The sequence below is a fragment of the Glycine soja genome, chromosome 1, assembly GCF_004193775.1.
Source record: "Glycine soja cultivar W05 chromosome 1, ASM419377v2, whole genome shotgun sequence".
Taxonomy (NCBI): domain Eukaryota; kingdom Viridiplantae; phylum Streptophyta; class Magnoliopsida; order Fabales; family Fabaceae; genus Glycine; species Glycine soja.
This window is the reverse complement of record NC_041002.1, coordinates 26,289,536-26,313,887: the sequence shown is the minus strand read 5'-3', so window position 1 is coordinate 26,313,887 and position 24,352 is coordinate 26,289,536. Positions and strand designations below refer to the sequence as shown.

Genomic DNA, 24,352 nt, shown 5'->3' with positions numbered 1-24,352 from the left:
AACTTTTACCTTATTGTTTTTGTGTACATAACTGATGTTAAACGTATTTACTTTTTTAATAGAATTAGACAACAATATTTATTAAGAAAATATTTTAAATATGCAAAACTATAATAGAATTAATAAAAAAATGTAGTATTTAATTTGTGCATAAACATGCATAATATTATTTGAATTTTATTATATTTATCTTGAATTTTTATCATTTTTATTTAATTGAAATAAACAATTAAGTAACAACAAGATTCATACATAATAAAATTAAAGTGTAATATTTAACTCGTGTTATTTACCAATATGATTTAGCTAAGTATAAAAATAGACATAAATAATTACCACAAAGTGACAATAAAAATAAAAATTTATCTAATACAACAATACAGGGTAAGCAAAGTGTGTGAGTATATTTATTTGAAATTTTTTTAGTATCAGATGTAATTTATCCAATCATAAAATACATAGACTTATTACCAACAATGTGACAAATAATATTACTAATATTATTAGAATGATTAAATTTAATGTTATTTATATTAATAATTAAAAATAATATTCTCATTTCAATATATAAGAAACAAAAATCTACTTCCTGTTTATTATTTTATTTTATTTGAATCTTAACTATTTTATAGGTATACAAATATATAAATACTGTAAAAATAGCATAGAATGTTATATTCGTACTTATTCTTAACTTAATTCTTATAATTAAGTACTCCAATTATATTTCATGAAAATTAGTAATTAAAAATAATGATTTTATAATATATATATATATATATATATATATATATATATATATATATATATATATATATATATATGTATATGTATATGGTTGAATTTAAAATCATTTATAATATTAATATGTTTATTTAGAATTGTTCCTTATGAGATGTGATTTGTCCAACCATAAAAAATATAGACTTATTATCAATAAAGTGACAGATAATATTACTAATATTATTATAATGATTAAATAAAATATTATTTATATTAACAATTAACAATTAACAATAATATTATCATTTCTATATGTAAGAAACAAATATTTAATTTATCAACACCAATAAAAATAATTAATTAAATTTATTTTATATTGTCATAAAGTTAAATTTTATTTCAAATCAATTATAAAACACAATGATTACCTAAATTGATTAGTCCTAATATAATTACTCATGCAATGTACCAATATAAATATGCATTAGTGCAATATAAATAAAAATATATAATAGTTAAAAGTTATCAATTTTATACTTTCCAATTAAAATATAACAATATTTTTATATAAAGAGAAATTTAAACATTATTTATATAAAACTTGTATACATTAAATTTAAATATAATTATCTAAAAGTCTCTCTGCTTAAAAAAAACTAATGATTATTAAAAAAAATCATCCAAATGGATTTGAACTAGTATGGATACATATGTGATGGATGAATATAAATATGGATTATCACAACATAAATAAAATTTATAATAGTTTAAAAATATATCTTGCATACTTTCAAATTTTTTATATATAAAAATTTAAATATCATTCATATAAAAGTTGTATATATTAAATTAAAATATAAATATTTAAGAGTATCTTAACATAAAAAAAAATCAATGATTATATAAAAAAAATCAACCCAAAGGATTTGCCCTAGTATATTATCCTTGTAATAGATGAATATAAATATGGATTAACATAACATAAATAGAATTATAGTAGTTCAAAAAATATAAATTTTATATTTTAAAATTTTTTTTAAAATGAAAAATGTTTTGATATAAGAATGTGTTTGGATGAGAAATTTAAAGTAGGGAAAGTAATTTTTAAAGGAATTTAAATTCCTTATTATAAAATTTATTGTTTGAATGTTTTATTAAAAGAATTATAAATTTTGGGAATTTTAAAAAGAGATTTTTAAAGTACTGAAAACGTGGGAGTGTAAATACCATCGAAAAATAAAGAATTCTAAAATTCTCAATGACTTGGAATCGAAGCAACCACTCTCTCTTTCTTGAACATTCTCACTCGCTCGCGTCGCTCTCTGTTGCTCTTTGGTTTGTCTCTCTCACCCGAACTCTATTTCTTAGGGTTTGATTAGGGTTCTTCCTAGGTTTTAATTTAGGTTTAATGTGTGATGTACCTTTCTCTTACTCTGGTTCTTTTTCTCTCTTTCCTCCCTCTCATGTTATCGCAAATTATATCCCTCACTTGTTTTTCTTAATTAATTGGGTAGCTTCGAGGTATTATGTTTCACGTTTCATTGGAACAGGAGTGGATAATTAATTTACTAGTAATTTTTTAAATTTCATGGTATTACTCATTGTCCTGTAGATGAATCCCCATTTTTGCATTTTTGAAGTAATTGTTGTGCTGCAAAAATAGGGATAGAAATGGAGAATTACATTGAAATGCTAATAGACATTGACCTTATGATAACTTACATTATCTTGTCTCACTATATGGTGCTTTCCTTTTCGTGTCTTACAGCTTTCCTTACAAAAGGACTTTGCAGGGTATAATTGTTGCTTGTTTTATGACAATAATGTACACTTAAAATTTTATTTGATTTTCTATCTTATCTTGGGACTTGGATGCTTAATTTTGCTATAATTGGTTGAACTTGTGTTGGTCAAGGGTGGTTTTGTTCTTTACAGGGTATAATTGTCGCTTGTTTTATAACAATAATGTACACTTAAAATTTTATTTGATTTTCTATCTTATCTTGGGACTTGGATGCTTAATTTTGCTATACTTGGTTGAACTTATGTTGGTCAAGGGTGGTTTGGTTCTTGCTCTGTCTCATGCTTATTCAATTATTTTTTGTAATAGTGGCTATGTGCATCATATGATAGAAAACTCATGGAGTTATGTATACAAAATAACAACCAAGGAGGAAGTCATTTATTTAAAACTAGACACATATTCGCATGTTGTGTAGGTTTATAAATAATTAAAGAAATATTTTAAAAAATTATTTGTTTGATAAATTAAATTTAAAAATATAATTGTCAATGATATTTTATATTATTTTCTATTAAAGGACACAAAATAACTATGTATAAATTAAGATAATTTTTTATTTATCAATATATTTATAAGGAAATATTCTAAATTTGGGGGCTAACCACTCAACTAAAGTTGATTAACGTAAAGATAAAAGTAAGCGTTATGTATAATATTATAAAAGCAATATAAGAATAAAGTGAAATTGACATGATAAAGCAGACAAAGAAATATATTTAATGAAAGAAAAATAATCAACCATAACAGTAAAACACATAAAAATGATGCAAATAAAACACCAAAAATTGTTCATTTAAATAGATTTTTTTTGTTTTTATTTCTTTTTGCTGGTGATTTGTTGTTCACTTTTGTTTTCTATAGTGTGCTCCTTTTTAAACTTTGAATTAAGATTTTCTCTTTATCAAAGGATGTTAGAACAATTTGTTTAGTATCTTTTCTCCTTAATGGACTTTCTAAGATTGAATAAATTTCATTTGATGATGAAAATGCATCTTTTGACTTTTTGGATACTTGTAACTTTGAGCTTTTACTTATGATAGATTATTTTTTCACATTTTTTTAATGGACTTTCTTCTTCTTTTGATGATGAAGATGCATTTTTTGACTTCTTGGATAGTTGTAGCTTTGGACTTTGACTTGTGACAATTTGTTTATTTGCCTTTTTTCTTAATGGATTTTGTGAGATTTGATAAACTTATTCATTAGATGATGAAGATGCACATTTTGACTTGTTGGATGCTTGTAGCTTTGGGCTTTGACTTATAATTAGTTTTTCATCTAACTCATCTAATTATATTTGTTGTGGTGAAGTTGACTCCTTTTTTTTATAAAAATATTAATTAGTGGATGAAACTATTAATATTTTGTACAAGAAGTAAAAATTTAAATAAATTATAAATATGATTACCTGTTTAATTTCTTTGAGAAAATGATCATGTTGAATGATTTTTTTTGTTATAAAAGTCTTTGTGACGATATAGGTTTGAAATCCTTCCTTCAATTTGAGCTTGATTTAAAAAATAAAAGTGTGTTTGCAAAGGATATACACTATTGGGGGTATATCAGCCTTATTTGCATTTTTAGTATGAAAGAGTTCAGATGTTATTGTGTTTAGAATTTGTTGCGTATCTCGATCAAACATTGTGAATGTTCTTTCAATTGTATCCTGAACCTAAAAAAGGTTTTAAATTTTTTAATATTTATTTAATCATATTATAAAAAATAATTCATTATATACAAATATTAAACCTTATTGTTGGGTACTTGGATGACTTTTTGCAAGTGTATTAATTTCCTTCTTTTATAACTTTCTTTTGGCATCTGTCACATGCAACATACATAATTTCAACTAAACGTATCGTCGATATCATTGATTGTTGTATGAATTGTGAACACATTATCTTATTATTTTATATATGTTCAAACTAAGAAAAAAAAATAAAGTATTATTAAATATTATGAATATGAAGTTCGTGGTATGTTAGCATACTTGTAATATTGATACCCATTTCATGGACATTGTATCTTGCAAAGATCTTCTATTTTTTTATATTTTGTTGTTAAGATCAATGTTGGCAGAACTTGGAGAAGATAGTTCTTTTATTTGATGTTGCTCCAATTTTTTCTACAAAGTAGTTATTTAGAATATATTTTTTTAAAAAAAATTTAACTATATAAATCAAAGAATTAGAATAAACTAACAATTTTGTTTGTTGAATGTAAAAAAATGTGTATAATAAAATAAAATAAAAGAAGGAAGTTCATTTTATCTTTGCAAAATTAAGATTGTCTAGGTTGATATAGATCCTTGTAGTTGAGTTGCTTGAATACTCATCTGAAAAATAATTATTCAAATATAATTGTTACTAAATTAAAATTATTATAGTGAATAAAATATAAAAAAATTATTGTAAGCAAAAAGTACGATATAGACTTAATTGAATTAAAATTATTTATTTATTAAATAAGTTGAATTAAAAACAATAATTAAGATAGTAAAGAAACATCTCAAATAAATAAATAAATATCAAATTAAATAAACATGCTAATATAAAAATAAAAAGATAAGAATTTATGGATCAATTTTTATTTAAAGATTATATATATATATATATATATATATATATATATATATATATATATATATATATATATATATATATTAAACTTAGTATCAAAATTAAATTTAGAAAAATAATTTCAATTTGCATAGTAAAATGACAAATGACAATCGTTTAATGTAAAAATTAAGTACAATTTAATCATCCATTTATTGTACCATTAAGAACAGGAACCGAATTCAGATCAGCAGATATAAAAGAACAAAAGATCAAAATAAATAATACAATAAGCAGCTCACGTAACAGTCATCAATGCATTTAAATAATGGTATATCCCATCTCAAGATATTTAATGCACCATTAATATCAAGTTTTTGAATATTGGTATTAATTGCTAGTGATATTCTTGTTGTAATGTTCAAATATTGATAATAAAAGCATATCAAATAACAAATTTATCTTTTGATGTGAGTTATCATTCACATGCAAAATCTCATAATTATCACACGTTTTAACATCACAAGTGTGTATCTAAATTAATTAAATGATAACTTTCCTTTGGGTCGATCACCATTCATATAAATAATCACATACGTTAACATTTCTCATGAACAATCTACACAAGAAAGGTCACTTTGGTGATATCTTGATTCAAATAGCTCATTTAAATGTTAAACAATTAAAATGATATACCATAGCTAATTTTTGAACATTGATACACCAAATCCAAAATTAAAACATTTCTAGAGTAAATTATTTTAACTTTATTTATTTATTTTAAATTTTAGAAGCCTATGATTGTTATTTTAATTTATTGTAGTGGACTCTAGAAGTCGGAACGAGCACAAAGTCCATTAAAATATGTAAAATATCTAAAGTAATTTGCTTCATCTTACCAACAAGATGTAAAATATCTAAATTCATTTAAAATTTAGGATATGCCAGCCGCCTAAATAAATAAAATTTCTAAAATCATACCTGAATCAAGAATGGGTGGCTCTGATACCAAATGTTGAGATTCAATCAATCAACCTAATTTGACTCTAAGAGACAATTATCAATTCTAACTACATGCTTTTTATATCCATGTAGAGAGAAATTACTGCATAAAGATAAATAAAAACCTCATTGTGTTCTCATGCTCAAAATCATGATGAAAACTAAATGCGGAAGTATAACTAGATTAATCATAATGGAGTGATGAAAGGTGGATAAGGATCAAGATTGGTTTTATGATCTCCAGGTGTAGAGATCTTCAAGATTGGATTAATCATAACGGAGTGATGGGGATAAAGAGAATAAGAAACTGTACGTGTGTCGCTCCTTTCTATAGATGGAAACCATAACCACCTCTTAGACTGATAATTGACATCAGTTACCCCAAATTTGATAATTATAATTTGGTCTCTCATCAAATTATAATATTACTAATGATATCTATACAATTAGTCTTTCATGACGTATATGTCCTTAGCCATAATTTTATATTGATTAGACCACTTTAATATTTTGGCTAATAAAATAATAGTCTTAACTCATTCAATTATGTGATATATATATATATGACCCAAAATTACTAACATCATAGGCATAAATATATACTAGAAAAGCCTTTTGATACAAATTCAATAACAAATGGATTATGCTTAAATATAATTTTTTTTATAGATATTCAATCTCAGCAAAAAAGGTGACTATGAGTTCATGATCACAAATACCCATGTTGCTAACAAATTATGGACTTTGTTCACTAAGAAAGAGAGGGGGAAAAAGAGAAAGTGAGGGCGAGTGAGGTTCAATTCAGTGACTCACATAAATTATAAATGAATTTTTATTATTGAGACAAATAAATCTTTAATTTAACAGAATGGGAAGGAATAAGGTTTTGGAGTATATACATGTAAACCTCAATCAGGTTTCAAGATCAGGACCTAATTAATGAAGGTACAAAGTAGACACATAAAAATTCAACTTATAATCAGTAATCATCCTTATGTGACTGGACTGGACTGGACTATGCACAAGAATATCACATGCATTCCCTGCTTCGTAAGTATCCTACTCAGAAATTGTTTAAGCCATAATCACCCAACTCTCCCCTCATCATCTCTTTACCTCTATCAATTTTACAAGAACCTTATCAAATTTTCAACACTAGCCACTAACACTAGTAAATAAATAACCATAGAAAAAGTATTGTTGGTTTTAAACTTCAAGCAGAGAAGAAAATATTGATAGCAGTGCAAGAGAATAACAAAGAAGCTAAGTTTGTAATATTTATCCTACGTTTTTAGTTTATTAAAATTCTCTTTTTAAAATTCCCAAATTTTATAATTCTTTTAATAAAACATTCAAACAATAAATTTTATAATAAGGAATTTTAAATTTCTTTAAAAATTATTTTCTCTCACTAAAAAAAATGTTAAATAATGAAGGTTATTTTGCGAAGGTTTTAAAAATCTCCTTAATTTATTAAAAACTACAATTTTTTTGTAGCGGACGTGAATGATAACCTATGCTAATTAAATATTATTTTTTCACACTTTTCTCTTTAAAATAAAAAAAATCATATTTTTTCCCGGAATAAAAATTCCCTCTAAAAAAATTACAAAATCCCAATATGTACTGATTGTCCCCAACCTTCAATCCCTAATTCCACCCCTCACTTCCTCTCTCTTCATTCTTCTTCTTCTCCTTTCTCCGCTCTTCAATTGTTTCGTTTTCTTCTCCGATTTTTCCTTTCGATAAGAGTATCTATTCTTTTTTCCTTTTCCCTTTTCCGATTCCCTGAACAACCATCCTACGCTAGGGTTGCAACTATTTGTTATCCATCGCTGCTGTTTGTGGCTTGCCTTTTCAATTATTCACTCAAACAATGTTATATTTGTCTGCGACAATGAAATTAGGTTCACAAATTCGTTTCGCTCTTGATTCTGAATCATATACATTTTTATTTGATTTCTGTGTTTTCGTCACACAGTGTCTTCGTTTCTTAAGTGATTTTGATTTCGTTCTGATATATTCTAGAGCTAATAGCTATGAAGTAGTTTCTTAACCATATACATTTTTATTTTGATTCCCTGTTATGCCATGTGTTAAGGGGACTTGCGAATTGATATTGAGCAAGTGTTTTGTTCCTTCTTCAATTTGTTGGATATACATTTTGATCTACAAAGATACAAATGTCGTTTACTGTCTTTGGATATACATTTTGTTGATTTAGTGAGACAGGGGTGTGCCTAATGCCTTTCCTTTGGCTAGTGAGAATTGCGGCTTATAATTTTGTTGATATTTTCTAATAAGAAACAAATTGAATTGTCTGACCTAGGAAGGTATTGTGATGTAAATGGTTGCGATAGTTTTTAAATTTTGAAGTTGAATGAATTTTGTTGTAACAGCTTAACTATTTGTGGGATTTGATTGGTTTGCCTTTTCTGATAGTCCACTATTCAGCTTAACTATTTGTTGTAACAGCTTAACTATTTGTGGAGGCAGAAAATGAAAGGGGTGGAAGTTCTGAACAGAGACGGTCATGGTGGACTATCAAGCTGAATAGTGGACTATCGAGCTGAATAAGAGTGAGAGAGAAACTTGCTTTTATTATGCCTTAGCTTCCTTTCTTCTTTGATTAAAAAGAGTTTAATACACTCTTAAATCTCACATTCCCCTCCTTAGTTACAACAAAATTTGCCCATCATCACTCTCTTATCCCTTTCATCATTCAACAACATCTTTCTCAATTAAAATTCCTTGTTTTTTTTTCTTTCTCGGTACCGCACATTTATACTCACATGTTCTGTTCTTTTCCATCTGGGTCTGTTGCTGTCTCATTCTGTTCCTAGGACTCAGATGCCGATCTTTGACACAAATGGGGTTGTGAGTTTTATGGGAAAGTTTCTACCTTGATTGTTGTTTTCTCTATGGGGTTAAGGTAACCATGATGGGTATGATGAAAGTTAGCATCTTTGTGTTTTTAACCCTGATGATCACAATGGGTTGTTATGGTGTCACAAACCCGAATGATCTCAGAATTCTGAATGATTTCAGAAAAGGGTTGAAGAATCCAGAGCTTCTCAAATGGCCAGACAATGGAAATGACCCTTGTGGCCCTCCTTCATGGTCTTATGTGTACTGTTCTGGAGGGAGAGTCACTCAGATTCAGACCAAGAATCTAGGTCTTGAAGGATCATTGCCTCCAAAATAAAGAAAGAGATGCCTTGATTTTTTACCTAATCGTTCAGCAATAACTACTGACCTTATATACAGCCTCAAGCAAAAGGTTGATCTAATTCTCTTATCCCAATCTGGCGTAATTGTTGTAGCTGATCAGCTATTTCCTGCAATAATTTAAGTCCTTCTTCTCCATTGCTCGATAAGTTGATACTATGCTTAAGGAAACTCAAATCTGCCTCAAGAACTTGCAACCTTCCAATAAAATCTGAAACCAAACTACCAGTAGAAGATAAATCATTATTCCTACAGAGCGCAGGGGAGCTATGTCCATTGTATCCAAGTTCACCATTTTGCTTGCAAACTGGAGGTTCCTTGGATGAGGAATCATCACCCATGTCATCTGAATTTAATTTAGGAGAACAAACAGTTTCTTGCATTAGAATATTATTATCCAACTTCTCACAATTTTCCAGAGATTCCTTTTCATCGTTTTCAGAATTTAGCCAATTATCCCGAGATTGATGAATATTCAGGAAAAAGTAAACTTGCTTCTCCAACTTCTTCAAACGTTGGGAAATATATAACCTTTCATCTTGAAACTCCAATGGTGAATTTTTTACAGATTGAACATTCTGTTTTTCCAGAGATGTGGGTAGAACTTCAGATTTGTCAGATATATTAGTATTTTCAGAAACTGACTTTCCAAGGATACTTTCATCCTTTTCAATGCAAATGATCCAATCCAATATCTTTCACCTTCATTTCAGAGTTTGTATCCACCATGCTTTCCAGCACTGATTCATCAGGGAACTTCTTCCTATATAACTCAAGCTTAGCTTCCAACTCTTCTATCTCTTTCTCCTTCTCAACAAGAAGGCAATTAGCTTTTTGCAAAGCTTCTGTTTCATACTCAGACTCCTCATCCATCATTCTTAAGTATTGCAAGGCTTCCATATGTAATGTTGCCTTTTCTTCCTGCAGCCCTGTGATCATGGCTAATGCTTGATTTGCAGCAACTGCAGAAGCATTTCTTTCTTCCTCCAGCTCTTTATACAAAGCATTAAGTTTCCTGTCATGGTCAACTTGTCTTTTTAGCCTGTCGACTGCGCTTTCACCTTCAATTTCACTAACAAGGCTTCCATCTAGAGACAAACCATATTCATTTCGCTCAAGTGAAATCATTTTTTGAAGTATCTGGATTCCAGCAGAGTTAGAAACATCAGAAGTCTTCACTTCATCACTGTTTATAGACAATCTAGGACTGATATCATTAACAGACAGATCAGTCCCTCGAGTAGCTGAAAATTGTGACAGCAATATCTTCAAATCTTCACTAATTCTTGTAGAATCCTTTCCAAGCCAATGTTCTACAAGCATGCCAGGTCTTCCTCTGCTGTTACTGACAGCTAGCTTATAGGCATCACCAAGATCTAGTAAATTGGGATTTTGCTGACCAATATCACTAGAAAAGGGGGTTGACTCTAAACCTGCTTCAGATGTTGTCAGCTTATCAACTAACTCAATTATTTCCCCACAGTCTGTGGTTATTCTTTGTTTAGATTTTGTCCCTACTTCATCAGTTGTCAAATCATCTACAAAAAAAAATGGACCAAAGGCTTATTGTCAGTACAAATACTCATGGTACTTATGGACTTAAAATAACTATGCTTTGTGAATCGGGATCAATAACTATTCTTTATAGGAGTGCTTCTGTTTTGACTTTCCTTCAATGAGCTTGGGCTTTTTCTAGCTGTTCAATGGCCCCTTCCACTTCAATACTTCCAAATTTCAAATAGTTCTCAAGATTCTTTGTTTTCGATTATTCTAAGTGGATGAATTTGTGCTGAACTGTAGAATTGTTTGGTGGAATTGGAAAAGTTTGGTTTTTGTTTTTTGCCTCTTGATTACTATAATTTGCAGTACAACCTCGAATTTAGCTTATGTTTGTGTCTTAGTGTATTAATTGTTTGTTAATGGCCCAGCACTCAAGTGAGAGAAATTCTTAGTTAGAGAGAGACAAATAAACAGTTGATAAATGTAAAGACATTCCTTGAAGATTAATATGCATTGCTAAAATGGCCTATACAACCTCACTCATCTCAACGTGATAGATATGTTCTAGAAGATTGTGGACATACAAGGTAGTTGTGTATACAAGAGCTAGTCTATTTGGAGAAGCGAACAACTCTCAAATGAAGTGTGTTAATTCTATCTTGAACAACTTTTATAGGATTTCTGGGAGAGAAAAAAATTGTACATAGAAAACTTCTATTTGTTTCTCAAACAATATGGATCACAACACTCGACATTCTCTTTGTAACATGTCTAAGTTCAAAGTGGTTCCAAGCTTAGGGAAGTACTTGGGAATTCCTCTAACAGGGAAAACCCAAGTGGCTTAGAGTTTATCTAGTTGGAAAGCTCAATATTTGTTTATGGCTGGAAGAATTACACTCGCCAAATCAGTGATCCAGACGCTGCCTATTTACTCCATGATGTCTACCCAAGTTTCTAGTAACATTCTTAAAGATATTCAAAAGATGCAAAGGTCTTTTATTTGAGGGGATAATGACGGGGGAAGGAAACATCACGTTGTTGGGTGGAAAGCTATGATCATGCCCTAGCATAGTGGTGGTGTTGGAATGTGTGACCTTACTATTATGAACCAAGCGTGCCTAATGAAAATAGGTTGGGCCTTTAGAATGGGTGATGGAAGTCTTTGGGCTGATGTCTTGAGGGGATAATATGGTCAAAATTAGTTCCTTAGAGACTCTGTAGTGGTTAAATCTACTGATCCCCCTGTGGAAATCTATTGTGAAGTTGTGACCAAACATTATTAATGTTGAGAGGTGGATTGTCAACAATGGGAGAAGTATCAGAGCTTGGTAGGATAAATGGGTTAATGATATCACTATCCTGAAAGCTTTTATGTAGGATATGCCCCCTTATATCATGGAGTTTTGGGTGGTAGATCTTATTAATGACGAAGGAAGTTGGAATTTTAATCTACTAAACTTTCATCTACAGAAGTATATTGTTAATTACATTGTTGTTATTCTTTCTCCTAAAAGTAATGCGTCGAAGGATAGAAGGATTTGGCCTAGGGAAAGATTGGGTTCTTTTTTTGTGAGTAGTGCCTATAGAAGATTGTACAATTTTGAGCCTTCTACCCAGCAGAATGAATGGTCTTGCATATGGAGACTCAAGCTTCTCGAGAGGTTGAGGATCTTTATGTGGATTGTTAAACACAATAGGCTTAGTACTAGAAATAGACTAGCCAAATGGGGGACCTTTTCTCCTTTTCTCGAAATCTTTGTTTGCACCTTTAAAAACATTTTGAGTCCTGACTCTAGAAGATTGTGGACATACAAGGTAGTTGTGTATACAAGAGCAAACACAAACTTTTTATGAGTCCAGCCAGACTTGAGAAGATTGCTGATATTTTCTGCATAACAGTCCCCATGAATACAGACACAGTAAAACACTAATTCTCTTGTTGAAAACTCATTTGACCTTAAATTCTTGATGAGTACAAACTAATTGAACCCTTTTATCTGAATTCTCCAATTCACTTTCCATTTCCATAAAGGATATGTGATTTCTACCAACATACATCTGAAACTCTTGCATCTCTAGGAACCATGAGTAAAGGATATGTGATTCTATTACAGCCTAATAAAGCATGTAAAGTCTACTTGATAAGAACACAAAAAATAAGTGGTTAATTTGGCATTGATGCAAGCAATTTCGGCTTGGATTTGTAGCACACTTGCTCCAAAAAATAAGTGGTTAATTTGCTTTTTCTTTTTTGGCTATTAAGGTCATATATATATATATATATATATATATATATATAATACTAACTTGTATATAATACTAACTTAATTTCCTTATTTTTTTTAAAGCTTGTAGCTGAAGTTCTTGAGAGGTGCTGAAATTGGTTAGGCAATAACAAAAGACACATTCCCCTGCTTTCATTTACTGGAAGTTCAAAGGTACTTCATCTCTCTCTTATTTTGATTAAACATTGTAATCTTTATTTTTATGTGTTTACAACGTACATTACATTTTCATGATAGTATTTTTATGTTACGACCTCTACTAGTTAGCTAACAAGTGTAATTTATTATAATTTTTTGTAATTCATTTTTTTTGTTGGTTCCATTGGTTTTTATTCTAAATACCTATTCTTATTTTATAACATATATGGTAGTAGCTGCAACATAAAAATTAGTATTGAATCTTAGGTTATGCTTCTTCCCCCACCAATTATTCTTTTTAGTTAGAATAATTATTATAGTTTTTCTTCTTAATTTATATTATAATTTTGTGGGGGACTTACTTTTTTTAATACAAATTATACTATGTTATATTATCATAGTGTGATAAATTATTTTAATAAAATTGTTTATGTATCTTTTGTAATGGATAAGTCATGGATTTCAAAGGCCCGAAACTCAATTGATTACTCCATTGGTTTGAGTAAATTCTTAGATTTTGCTTTTAAGAATGGAGCTGTAGGAGAAACGATTCGGTGTCCATGTCCAAAATGTGGATTTATGAAATGGCAAACTAGAGACATAGTTGAAGATCACTTGCTATATAAACCATTTCCTCAAAACTATGTTATATGGGATCTTCATGGTGAAAAGCAAGCATTAGAATCTTCTCAAGTGGAAGATGTTTTCCAAGATAGTGGTGTTCAACCTCAAAACCCAATGGAAATGATGATCAATGACGCATTTGAACAATTTAGGCAACATGACCCTAATGTAGGTGCATCACAACCATTAAATGAAGATGAAATAGTAAATGATGAACCAAGAGAAGATCATAATGGCTTTTATGAGCTTCTAAACGATGGGAGCCAAACATTGTATGAAGGAAGCAAGTACACAAAACTAGAATTTATAATCAAATTATATCATATAAAAGTTTTGTGTGGATTAAGCGATAAGGCAATGACTATGATATTGGATTTGTTAAATGACACATTTGAAAAAGCAAAGTTTCCTCCTTCTATTTATGAGGCAAAGAAAATTATTAACAAGCTTGGTCTTAATTATAAAAAGATAGATGCTTGTCCAAAACACTGCATGTTGTATTTGGGAGATGATGAAAAAAGTTTGGATGCTTGTAAGCATTGTGGTACATCTAGATGGAAACCCAACAAGAAGAAGAAAATAGCTGCAAAGGTTTTACGTTACTTTCCATTGAAACCAAGATTGCAAAGATTGTTCACATGTCGTAAGACTGCAAAAGATATGAGATTGCATGTTTTGGAAGACAATAAAGATGGGTTGTTAAGGCATCCAAGAGATGGAGAGGCATGGAAGACATTTGATTTAATCCATCTTGAGTTTTCTTCAGATCCTCGAAATGTTCGTTGATGGTTTTAATCCTACTAGGACCTTGAGTTCTACCTATAGCATCTGGCTAGTTTTCTTAATTCCATATAATCTTCCACCTTGGATATGTATGAACCACACTTCCTTTATTCTATCAATGATCATTCCAGGCAAGCAATCTCCTGGAAATAACATAGATGTGTACCTAAAGCCCCTTGTAGAAGAGTTACGTGAGTTATGGAGTGGTGTGGACACCTATGACTCATCCTTAAATGAAAATTTTAGAATGCGAGCAGCTCTTATGTGGACAATTAGTGACTTTCCTGGCTTAGGCATCTTATCTGGTTGGAACATACACATAGATCTATTTTAAATTTCTCATCCAAACACATTCTTATATCAAAACATTTTTCATTTTTAAAAAATGTAAAAGTATAAAATTTATATTTTTTGAATACTATAATTCTATTTATGCTACGTTAATTCATATTTATATTTATCTATTATACGGATAATATACTAGGGCAAACCTTTGGGTTGATTTTTTTTTTTTATGTTAAGATACTCTTAAATATTTATATTTTAATTTAATATATACAAATTTTATATAAATGATATTTAAATTTTTTATATCAAAATATCATTCATTTTTTTATTTGAAAGTATGCAAATTATATTTTTAAACTATTATAAATTTTACTTATGTTGTCATAATTCATATTTATATTCATCCATCACACATGTATCCATACTAGTTTAAATCCATTTGGATAATTTTTTTTAATAATCATTAGTTTTTTTATGTAAAGAGACCTTTAGATAATTATATTTAAATTTAATGTATACAAGTTTTATATGAATGATGTTTAAACTTCTCTTTAAATAAAAGCATTGTTATTTTTTAATTGGAAAGTATAAAATTTATAACTTTTAACTATTATATATTTTTATTTATAGTACACTAATACATATTTATATTTGTGCATTGCATGAGTAACTATATTACGACTACTTAATTTAGGTAATCATTTTGTTTTATAATCGATTTGAAATTAAATTTAACTTTATGACAATATAAAATAAACTAAATTTATTATTGGTCTTGATAAATTAAATATTTGTTTCTTAGAAATGAGAATATTATTGTTAATTATTAATACAAATAATATTTAATTTAATGATTATAATAATACTAATAATATTATCTGTTACTTTATTGATAATGAATCTATATTTTTTATGGTTGGACAAATCAGATCTCATACTGAAAAATTCTAAATAAATATAATATATATATATATATATATATATATATATATATAAAATAAAATCATTATTTTTAATTACTAATTTTCATGAAATATAATTGAAGTACTTAATTATAAAAATTAACTTAAGAATAAGTGCGAATATAATATTTCATGCTATTTTTACAGTATATATATATTTGTATATCTATAAAATAGTTAAGATTCAAATAAAATAAAATAATAAACAATAAGTATATTATTGTTTCTTATATATTGAAATGAAAATATTATTGTTAATTATTAATATAAATAATATTTAAGTTAATCATTCTAATAATATTAGTAATATTATTTGTCACATTATTGTTAATAATTCTATGTTTTTTATGATTAGGTAAATCACATCTGATACTAAAAAAATTTCAAATAAATATACTCACACACTTTGTTTACCTGTATTATTGTATTAGAGAGATTTTTATTTTTATTGTCACTTTGGGGTAACTGTTTATATCTATTTTTATACTTAAGTAAATCATATTGGTGAATAATATGAGTTAAATATTACACTTCAATTTTATTATATATGAATCTTGTTGCTGTTTTATATATTTTAAACATATTCTTACTAAATGTTACTTAATTGTTCATTTCAATTAAATAAAGGTAATAAAAATTTAACATAAATATAATAAAATTCAAATAATATTATGCATGTTTATGCACAAATTAAATACTACATTTATTGTATTAATTCTATTATAGTTTTTCATATTTAAAATATTTTCATTATTGTTGTCCGGTTCAATTAAAAAAGTAAATACAGTTAAGATAAAACCATCACATACACAAAAATAATAAGATAAAAGTTGTCATATTATTTGACATAGTCTATACTAATTTTTTAAAGTTAAAAAAATAAAATCTAAAAAAACACTCAAATCATCTTTGTTCACCCGTGCATGCATAATCGCACAAGTAGAGAAAACTAGTTATTTATAAAAGTCAAATACTAAATTTTTGAAGTCAAAATATTCAATTTATAATATGATAAGACAATTAATTTTCTAAATATTTTTTTATTATAAAAGCAATACATTGTTTATATCTAATATTTGAAAGGTATTCATTAATGGGACTCTTATTTTTTACTTTATATATTATGAAATATTAATTAATATAATTATTTTTTTCTACTTAATAAGTTTTAAGGAAAATAATTAAAAAATATTTAATAACTTTAGTTATTTATAAAAGTCAGTTATGAATTTTTTAAAGTCAAAATATTGAATTTATAATATGATAAGGCCATTAATTTCGTTAATTTTTTTTTTAATTTCAAATAGATAAATAAATTTTTGTATCAATTTTTGGTATTAATTTCCATAAATTTTTGTATCAATTAGTTAATGAAATATTAATATTTAATATTTTTGGAAAGTAAGATATGACCTTAAAATGTTCTAATTAAAATATTCTTTCCATTAGACCATTTGAAAAGTAAAAGTTTTTAAAAAATGATGTCATTTAAGATATAGAAAAAATATATTTATACAGTTATATAAATTTATATTAAAAAAATACATTAAATACTTAATTATTTTTTCAAAGTTCATTAGATTTTATGAAGTATATAAATGGCCAGGGACATTAGTAGACCCGGAAGATTGCGCGAAATTCCCTTTCTAAACAATAGAACCTTTTTGCTTCAAATTTCATTTTGATAGAAAATTTCTGAATCAGTGAAGAATCTTAGATTCTGTGGGAAAAACTACTCAAGCTTTGATGAAGATAAACAACAATGGTACGAATTTTGTTATTTTCGCTTTCTACGTTTGATGATTGTGCGATCACGATGAGGATTTTCTCAATCCCATGCTTCTTAATTTGCGGATTCAATTCTGTGTTTACTGTTTTGATTAGGGTTTAGGATTTGTATGTATTCTTGTCGTTTCGAATTGCTTGACAATGTTATGTACCTGTTCAAATCGTTTGTTGTTCTGGTTTTGTTGGGCTGAGATCCTTTATTAGCAATAAATTCAAACCGTATATTTAAAATCCTTCGTTTTTGGGGTGGAATTTTGTAAAACGGCAAAAGAATAGGTATATTCATAATGGTAAGTTATGTAGAAAGGTTTGATAGACCAGGTTTTTGTCTAATATGTATGTGTTATGCTATGTATTAAAGTCTGAGAGAAATGTTCTCATTGCGAAAAACTATGGGATTCTGTCTAATATGTATGTGTAAGGCAATTGGTTCATTTGGTTGGTTGTGGCTTAATTGTTTTCTTTTTTTATTCTATCTCTTGGCTTAAGAGGGATTCTTGGTGATCGTGATGTATTTGCATATTTCATGTCTGTTTGTTAATTTCCTGATGTACTGAGCTTGCTCTTATTGTATTTTTGCAGTCTTCACTTGCGGCTGCTAGAGCAGACAACTTTTACTATCCTTTGGAATAGGAACCGAGTCAGGTATGTTTGTGTAAGGGCACCGTTAAGCTCCACTATAGCCCAAGAATTGTTTATAGACTTTGTCTTCCTTTTCAGGGTTCGCTGAACAAGTTTCATGGTCAACATGCCTTGCAGGAGAGGGCGAGAAAATTAGATCAGGGTATCCTGATTATAAGGTAATCAACGGTAGCTACAGTAACCATTAAATCATGTTAACTGTTTATCTCTTTCGAATAAGGGATCCCGATGTTATCATGTTATGTGGCGTTCTGTTGTCTGGAAAATGGAATGATTAATGAATGTGAATGATGAGCCTGTTTTGTAACTGATGTTTATTCTGTATCAAGTACATGGACAAACTACAGACTATCAGGTGTATAAATATCAAAATTGAAAGTATTTTGATAGATGTTATGAATTATGAGTATATTTTAATGATCGCTTATGATTGAACTGAATGTATATAAAATTTTACATGTTTGAACTTGTTCTTGCAAATTTATATTTTCTTGTTTATAATCAGAATAACATATTTATACAACAATTAAGGTTGTAAAAGTTGAGATCCCTCTTAGATCAGAAAGGGGATGGCGAAGACCCATGTAAGCATAAGTTTGTGTGACAGATTCAAGAATGTCTAAGCTGATGTATATGGAAGCTAGGAAAAATTGTCTTGACTCTTGAGATATCTCATTCTTCCAACTGAATTTAAATTTGTTTTTGCCTAGGATACCATGTTGAAATTATTTCTCTTTTAATATTTAGTGTCATATTAGCTACCTAAACTATTATCAGGTTTGAGATGCCCTTTGGTATATGGTGTGGAGGATGCAATTCAATGATTGCAAAGGGTGTTTCAAGAAGGGCTGACTTTGATTTTGAGGTGAAAATGATGATTGTTGGAAAAATGATTGAGCTGTGACCACTTAGAGACTGTATAGGCATCCCTTTTGATAGGTTGGTGTCAAAGTCTTGGTTTAATATTAAAGAAGTGTAGTGTTACCAACAATTGTGTTATTGTGTAGGTCTGTAGGACATCTATATATAACAGTGCATAGAAAACAACTTTAGTTTAGCTTTCAAACTTATCTTATTTTGTTTATATAATTGATATTCAAACTAGTTTTTAATTGTCTATAATGAAATTATAGTTATGAATAATGAATGTTAAAAATGAGTTGGATCTGAGTATTTTTTATTTGTGATTTTAAAATGTTTTTTTTATCTTGTTGGAAAGTATACATTTTTTATGTTGTAATTCTAAGTTTTTATTTTTAATATATAATTGGAGAAAAACAAATATATATATATATATATATATATATATATAATAAATTTATAAGTGAAAAAATTAATTATTTTAGTCTGGGTATAAGATTTTATAAATTAAAAAATTTAATTATTTTATTCATATACAGATTTTAGAAATATTTTTATCATTTTATCAAAATAAAAAAAAATGGAAATGAAGAAATTTAATTGTTTTATCCAAACACAAGATTTTGAAAATAAAAGAATATAATTTTTTTATCCAAACAAAAAAATTTAGAAACGAAAGATTATTTGGCGCGAGCAATGGCATAGGGCTGTATTCAAACACGGTTTGGCTTTCGACACTTATTCATCTTTCTATCTACTCTTTCCATTCATTTTCTCATTCTTCTTCTAACATTTAAGTTTTGATTGCAATTTTTTTCCCTAGTAAACTTTCACAAAAAAATTAGGTAATTACCATTAATGTGGAATCGCAGTGGATGTATAACTTTCTATCACATCACATTTTAATTTCTACGAATACATGTCCTGCATTTTTAATTCGGTTTCTAGAAGCTCCTCAAATTAATGATTTTTGCATTCTTTACCAAAAGTTGTGTTGTATTATCTGACAAACTGTAGGTTGTTGAAGGAAACAAGTGAAAACATGATTCTTCTCAAAGACATTGTGCCTGCAGCTCAGAACAATATAGACACCAAATTTATCATTTTGGACAAAGGCAAAACCACAGTAGAAGGGCAAAACAAGATATGCCTGGCTCTTGTGGCAGATGCGACTGCAGCTATTCATTTCCAGTTCTGGGGCGACGAGTGTGATGCTTTTGATTCAGGTGACATAATTTGTCTTACCAATGGCATATTTTCGTACCAGCATGGGAACCTTATACTGAGGGCAGGGAAGAGAGGGAAACTAGTGAAGGTAGGAGGGTTCACTATGGCCTTTGTTGAGACACCAAACATGAGTGAGATTCATTGGATTCCTGACCCAAACAATTCTAAGAATTATATCCAACAATATGTAATATCTCCTGTGTCACGCATCTTTCCTCCTCCTTCTGATATATAAAAGGGATGTGCACTTTTATCAGATCTGCAATATTTTGTGATAAAATAACCTTTGTTTTATCACTTTTTTACTTGTTTTTTCTTCTTTTTTGTCATTGTTGTGATGGAAGTTGAGGTTAAGTTCCTCTGTAGTAAAACTATTTAGTAAATTGCTTATTGGTTCATATAAGTAAATAATTAATGTTCTGATGTCTTTTTGGACGCACTGTTTTGATGTCATTTTGTTTGATACTTATGGACCTAGAGATAATTTATAACTTCTATGCAGGCTACCGTATTCTGTTATCAGTTTGGTATAAAAGAAATTTAGGGGGAGGGGATGGTGTCATAGTACAAGGCATGAAAAGTCTTTGAACTCAATGAGCGCTCGCAGAGGTACTTGTATTTATCTCACTCCTAGGAGATGAATGGGACGTCAAACCTGTGACCTGTTTGATGGGAGATCCTATCTTGCTCCCCTTGACCAACCCCTTGGGTTTTATTCTATTGTCAGTTATTAAGTTATATAGATGAAAATTTGTTGCTTTACTATGGTGTATTTGGAGACAAATGAATGAGAAGTTGTGGGATGGAACTCAGAAGCCGTCAAATATTTCAGTTAATTTGGCACTCCAGCACCTGTATGATTGGAAACAAATTCATTGTAAAGAATCATCTTCATCTGCGCAGACAATACATGGACTCCACCAGCAGCTTCTTTTATGAAGTGTAGTATTGAAGCAGTCTTATTCCAAGACACCGGCTCTTTGGTGTTTCAGCTTGCATCAGGCACTCTCGTGGGAATTTTATTGCTGCCAGAACACAATGCTATCAGGGAGATCTTTCACCTCAGGAAGCAGAGGAAATAGCATTGCTTACAGTGGTGAGTTGGTATCATTTCTGCATTTGGATATATAATGTCATTTTTGAAATTGATTGTAAATCAATTGCAGACGGAATGAGCAGAAAGCATTTCATGAACAACGAATTTGGAGACACTCTCAGACGTTGCTTTGATATTCTTTAGAGAAGTTTGAGATAACAATTTTATGATCATGCATGTAACTCAATAGTTCACCACACCATGGAACACAAGTACAGAACACAGAGAGAGAGACTAGGGGAGATCTAGAGAATAATTCAATTGGTAAATTTGAAAACAAACCAAACAATCTTTGTACAAAGTTTGATAAAATCAACATTAAATTTGGAAACAAATCAAACATTCTTTGTAAGGGCATCTTTAGTGGTAGAACTCAATTTGGGTTCTTAACCACTTTTAAATGGCCCTTTAGTGACATAGGTTTTAAGAACTCTTTGATTTTATGTCTCTAGTGGTAAAACTAATTTTCAAGTACTTAGTTAATTTGAGCGGTCCTACAATTTTTTTACTTTCCTTTTCTCTTTCTTCTTTATGCAGTGCCCACTCCACCGACGAGACCCCTTTGCCTCCTTTTCTCTTTATGCCACTGCACATAGGGTTGGAAACACGTCAGGTCAAGCCAAGCTAAGCCTAACTAGGTGTGGTCTTAGCCTGAATTAAAAACATAAAGTTTGATTTGACCTATTTACTTGTCATAATTTTTTTTTAGATTTGTCTTAACCTATTTAAAAGTCTGACTTAATCTAAGAGTCTATTAAAAAACCTATTTTATAATAAATATTATATATGAAAGTAATGTAATGACTATACATTGAAACTTTGAGAATTCGTATTGTATTTTTTTAAAATTTAATATAAAGAAGACACATATTTTTCTTTTAATTTGTGTGTGAAAAAAGAAGTTAAAATTAATTAGAGTACTCTAATATGTGATTAAAATTCATTAATCACAACGACCCAAGTAAGAATTATAACTAGAGCACTTTAAGTATTCAACAAAATATTGTAAACAAAATAAGCAAGCTAAGTAAAATACTATAAGTTTCATTCAATAATCTAGTCTTAATATCAAATACTAAAATAAATAAGAAATAAGAACCAAGACAAGTTAAATACAAAGAAGAAAATTTTTAATTCTCATACCATCTCCCAAACATGAAGCAACAAGCTAGCATATTATCAAATCTTCAATGTAATTTCTTGAAGTTGTTCATCCACCTTCATTTTGAGGGGGGAAAATATTATTAGAATATAAATTAATTTTACGAAACACTTTAAATCAGTTTAGGAAAGTTAAAGAAACATTTTTTAACTAGAAAATGTCTCAACATCTTACTTATATTTCCAAATAAGTCATATAATCATTTTATGATATTTTCAAGGTGATTTCTTCAAGCGGTTGATCATCAACCTTCATAATGAGGAAAAATGTTATTAGAAAAATAAATATATTACAAAAGAGTCAATTAAAAATAAAATTTATGTACCTTTGTTTTTCTCTTCAAATTGTAATTATGGCGAATCCAATCCTCATCGCATATGAGAGCTTCAATAGATTCTTCATTCAATCTAGAACGATACTCATCAATTACTCTACCTCCAGCACTAAATGTAGATTCTGATGCAACGATTGATATTGGAACAGCTAGTATATCTCTTGCCTTCTTTGATAAAATCTTATATTTGAAGTTGTTATTCCTCCACCACTCCAAGGCACTAAAAGAGGAGTTTCCATTATTAGGAATATAAGTATTTTTCTTCTCGAGATAAGCATCTAGTTCTGATTTCATTGGTGGGACTATTTCCTTTTCATGCATAAGGCTCATTAATTGATCAAACCCAATCATTGAAGATGTATAAGGCAAATGGACACTTGAGGAGTTTATGCCACCAACATTCCTTTCATTTGAGGATGACTCTTCATTGTTTAAAGCCACATACTCATCATATAATTGTTGAAGAGCATTTTGCACCTTTTTCACATTTTCCTTAACAATTTCTTCAAGCTTGTACAACAAAGGGAAGCAAACGACAATCATACAAAATTTACACCTAGGATCTAAAACACTAGCAATGGACATCAACAAATTACATTGTCCCCAATATTTGTCAAATTATAGTTTCATTGGGGCTGCTATATCTCATGAAAAATATTCATCCTTTAATGCATGGTCAATTACTTGCTTGGCCCTCCAAACTTCTGCAAGAAACAAATTAGCAATTGGATACTCAGTGCCTGATATTATATGTGTAGCTAAGTTAAATACTTCTAAAAGTTTACAAACTTTCAACACTTTTTCCCAATCTTCATTTGAAGGTGCATAAGTATAAAGAGGATCTTGTTCTCCATAAGCCTAAAAGGCAATTTTGAATTTCAATGCAGTTGACAACATTTGAAATGTAGAATTCCACCTAGTTGGACAATCAAGGATGAGTTTTCTTTCTTTTAAATGCTTTTGTTCAACAACATCACTGAAGGCCTTCAATCTTGCATCATTATGGTTAATATACTTCACACTTTCACGAACATTTTGAATGATATCTTTTATCTTACCAAGCCCATCTCAGACCAACAAGTTCAATATGTGTGCACGACATCTAACATGAAACAAATCTTCATTCATAACTAATTTTGTGCTAAGTGATAAGTTCTCTTTCAAATTCTTCAAACATGAGTCATTGTAAGAAGCATTGGCAACCGACACCAAAAACACCTTTTCTTCAATCTCCCTCATCTTCAAGCACTTAAAAATGGCATTTGCTACATCAATTCCTTGCCTCGGAGCAGGCACCTTCACAAAACTTTAAACCCTCTTTTGAAGTTTTCACTCCACATCAATGAA

The 24,352-nt window shown here is 29.0% G+C and overlaps 1 protein-coding gene across 12 annotated transcripts; it reads left to right on the top strand.

Annotated features, from left to right (window-relative positions):
• Nucleotides 1-7,703: 7,703 nt before the first annotated feature.
• On the top strand, nucleotides 7,704-22,256 carry LOC114413938 (SOSS complex subunit B homolog). Of its 12 annotated transcripts, none has more exons than XR_003667099.1 (6): nucleotides 7,704-7,994; nucleotides 8,563-13,046; nucleotides 13,164-13,253; nucleotides 18,266-18,328; nucleotides 18,404-18,483; nucleotides 20,204-20,852. XR_003667099.1 is itself a non-coding variant. In XM_028378366.1 (6 exons), the coding sequence occupies exon 6, from the start codon at nucleotides 20,229-20,231 to the stop codon at nucleotides 20,646-20,648; it is 420 nt and encodes a 139-aa protein (XP_028234167.1). In that variant the 5' UTR covers nucleotides 7,721-7,994; nucleotides 8,563-8,666; nucleotides 13,164-13,253; nucleotides 18,266-18,328; nucleotides 18,404-18,483; nucleotides 20,204-20,228; the 3' UTR covers nucleotides 20,649-20,852. The 12 variants fall into 12 exon arrangements, 7 of the variants coding, with proteins under 7 accessions (XP_028234167.1, XP_028234166.1, XP_028234175.1 ...); XM_028378366.1 differs by having other exon boundaries at nucleotides 7,721-7,994; nucleotides 8,563-8,666; XR_003667093.1 differs by lacking the exon at nucleotides 8,563-13,046 and adding an exon at nucleotides 22,047-22,256 and having other exon boundaries at nucleotides 7,729-7,994; nucleotides 20,204-21,773.
• Nucleotides 22,257-24,352: the final 2,096 nt, after the last annotated feature.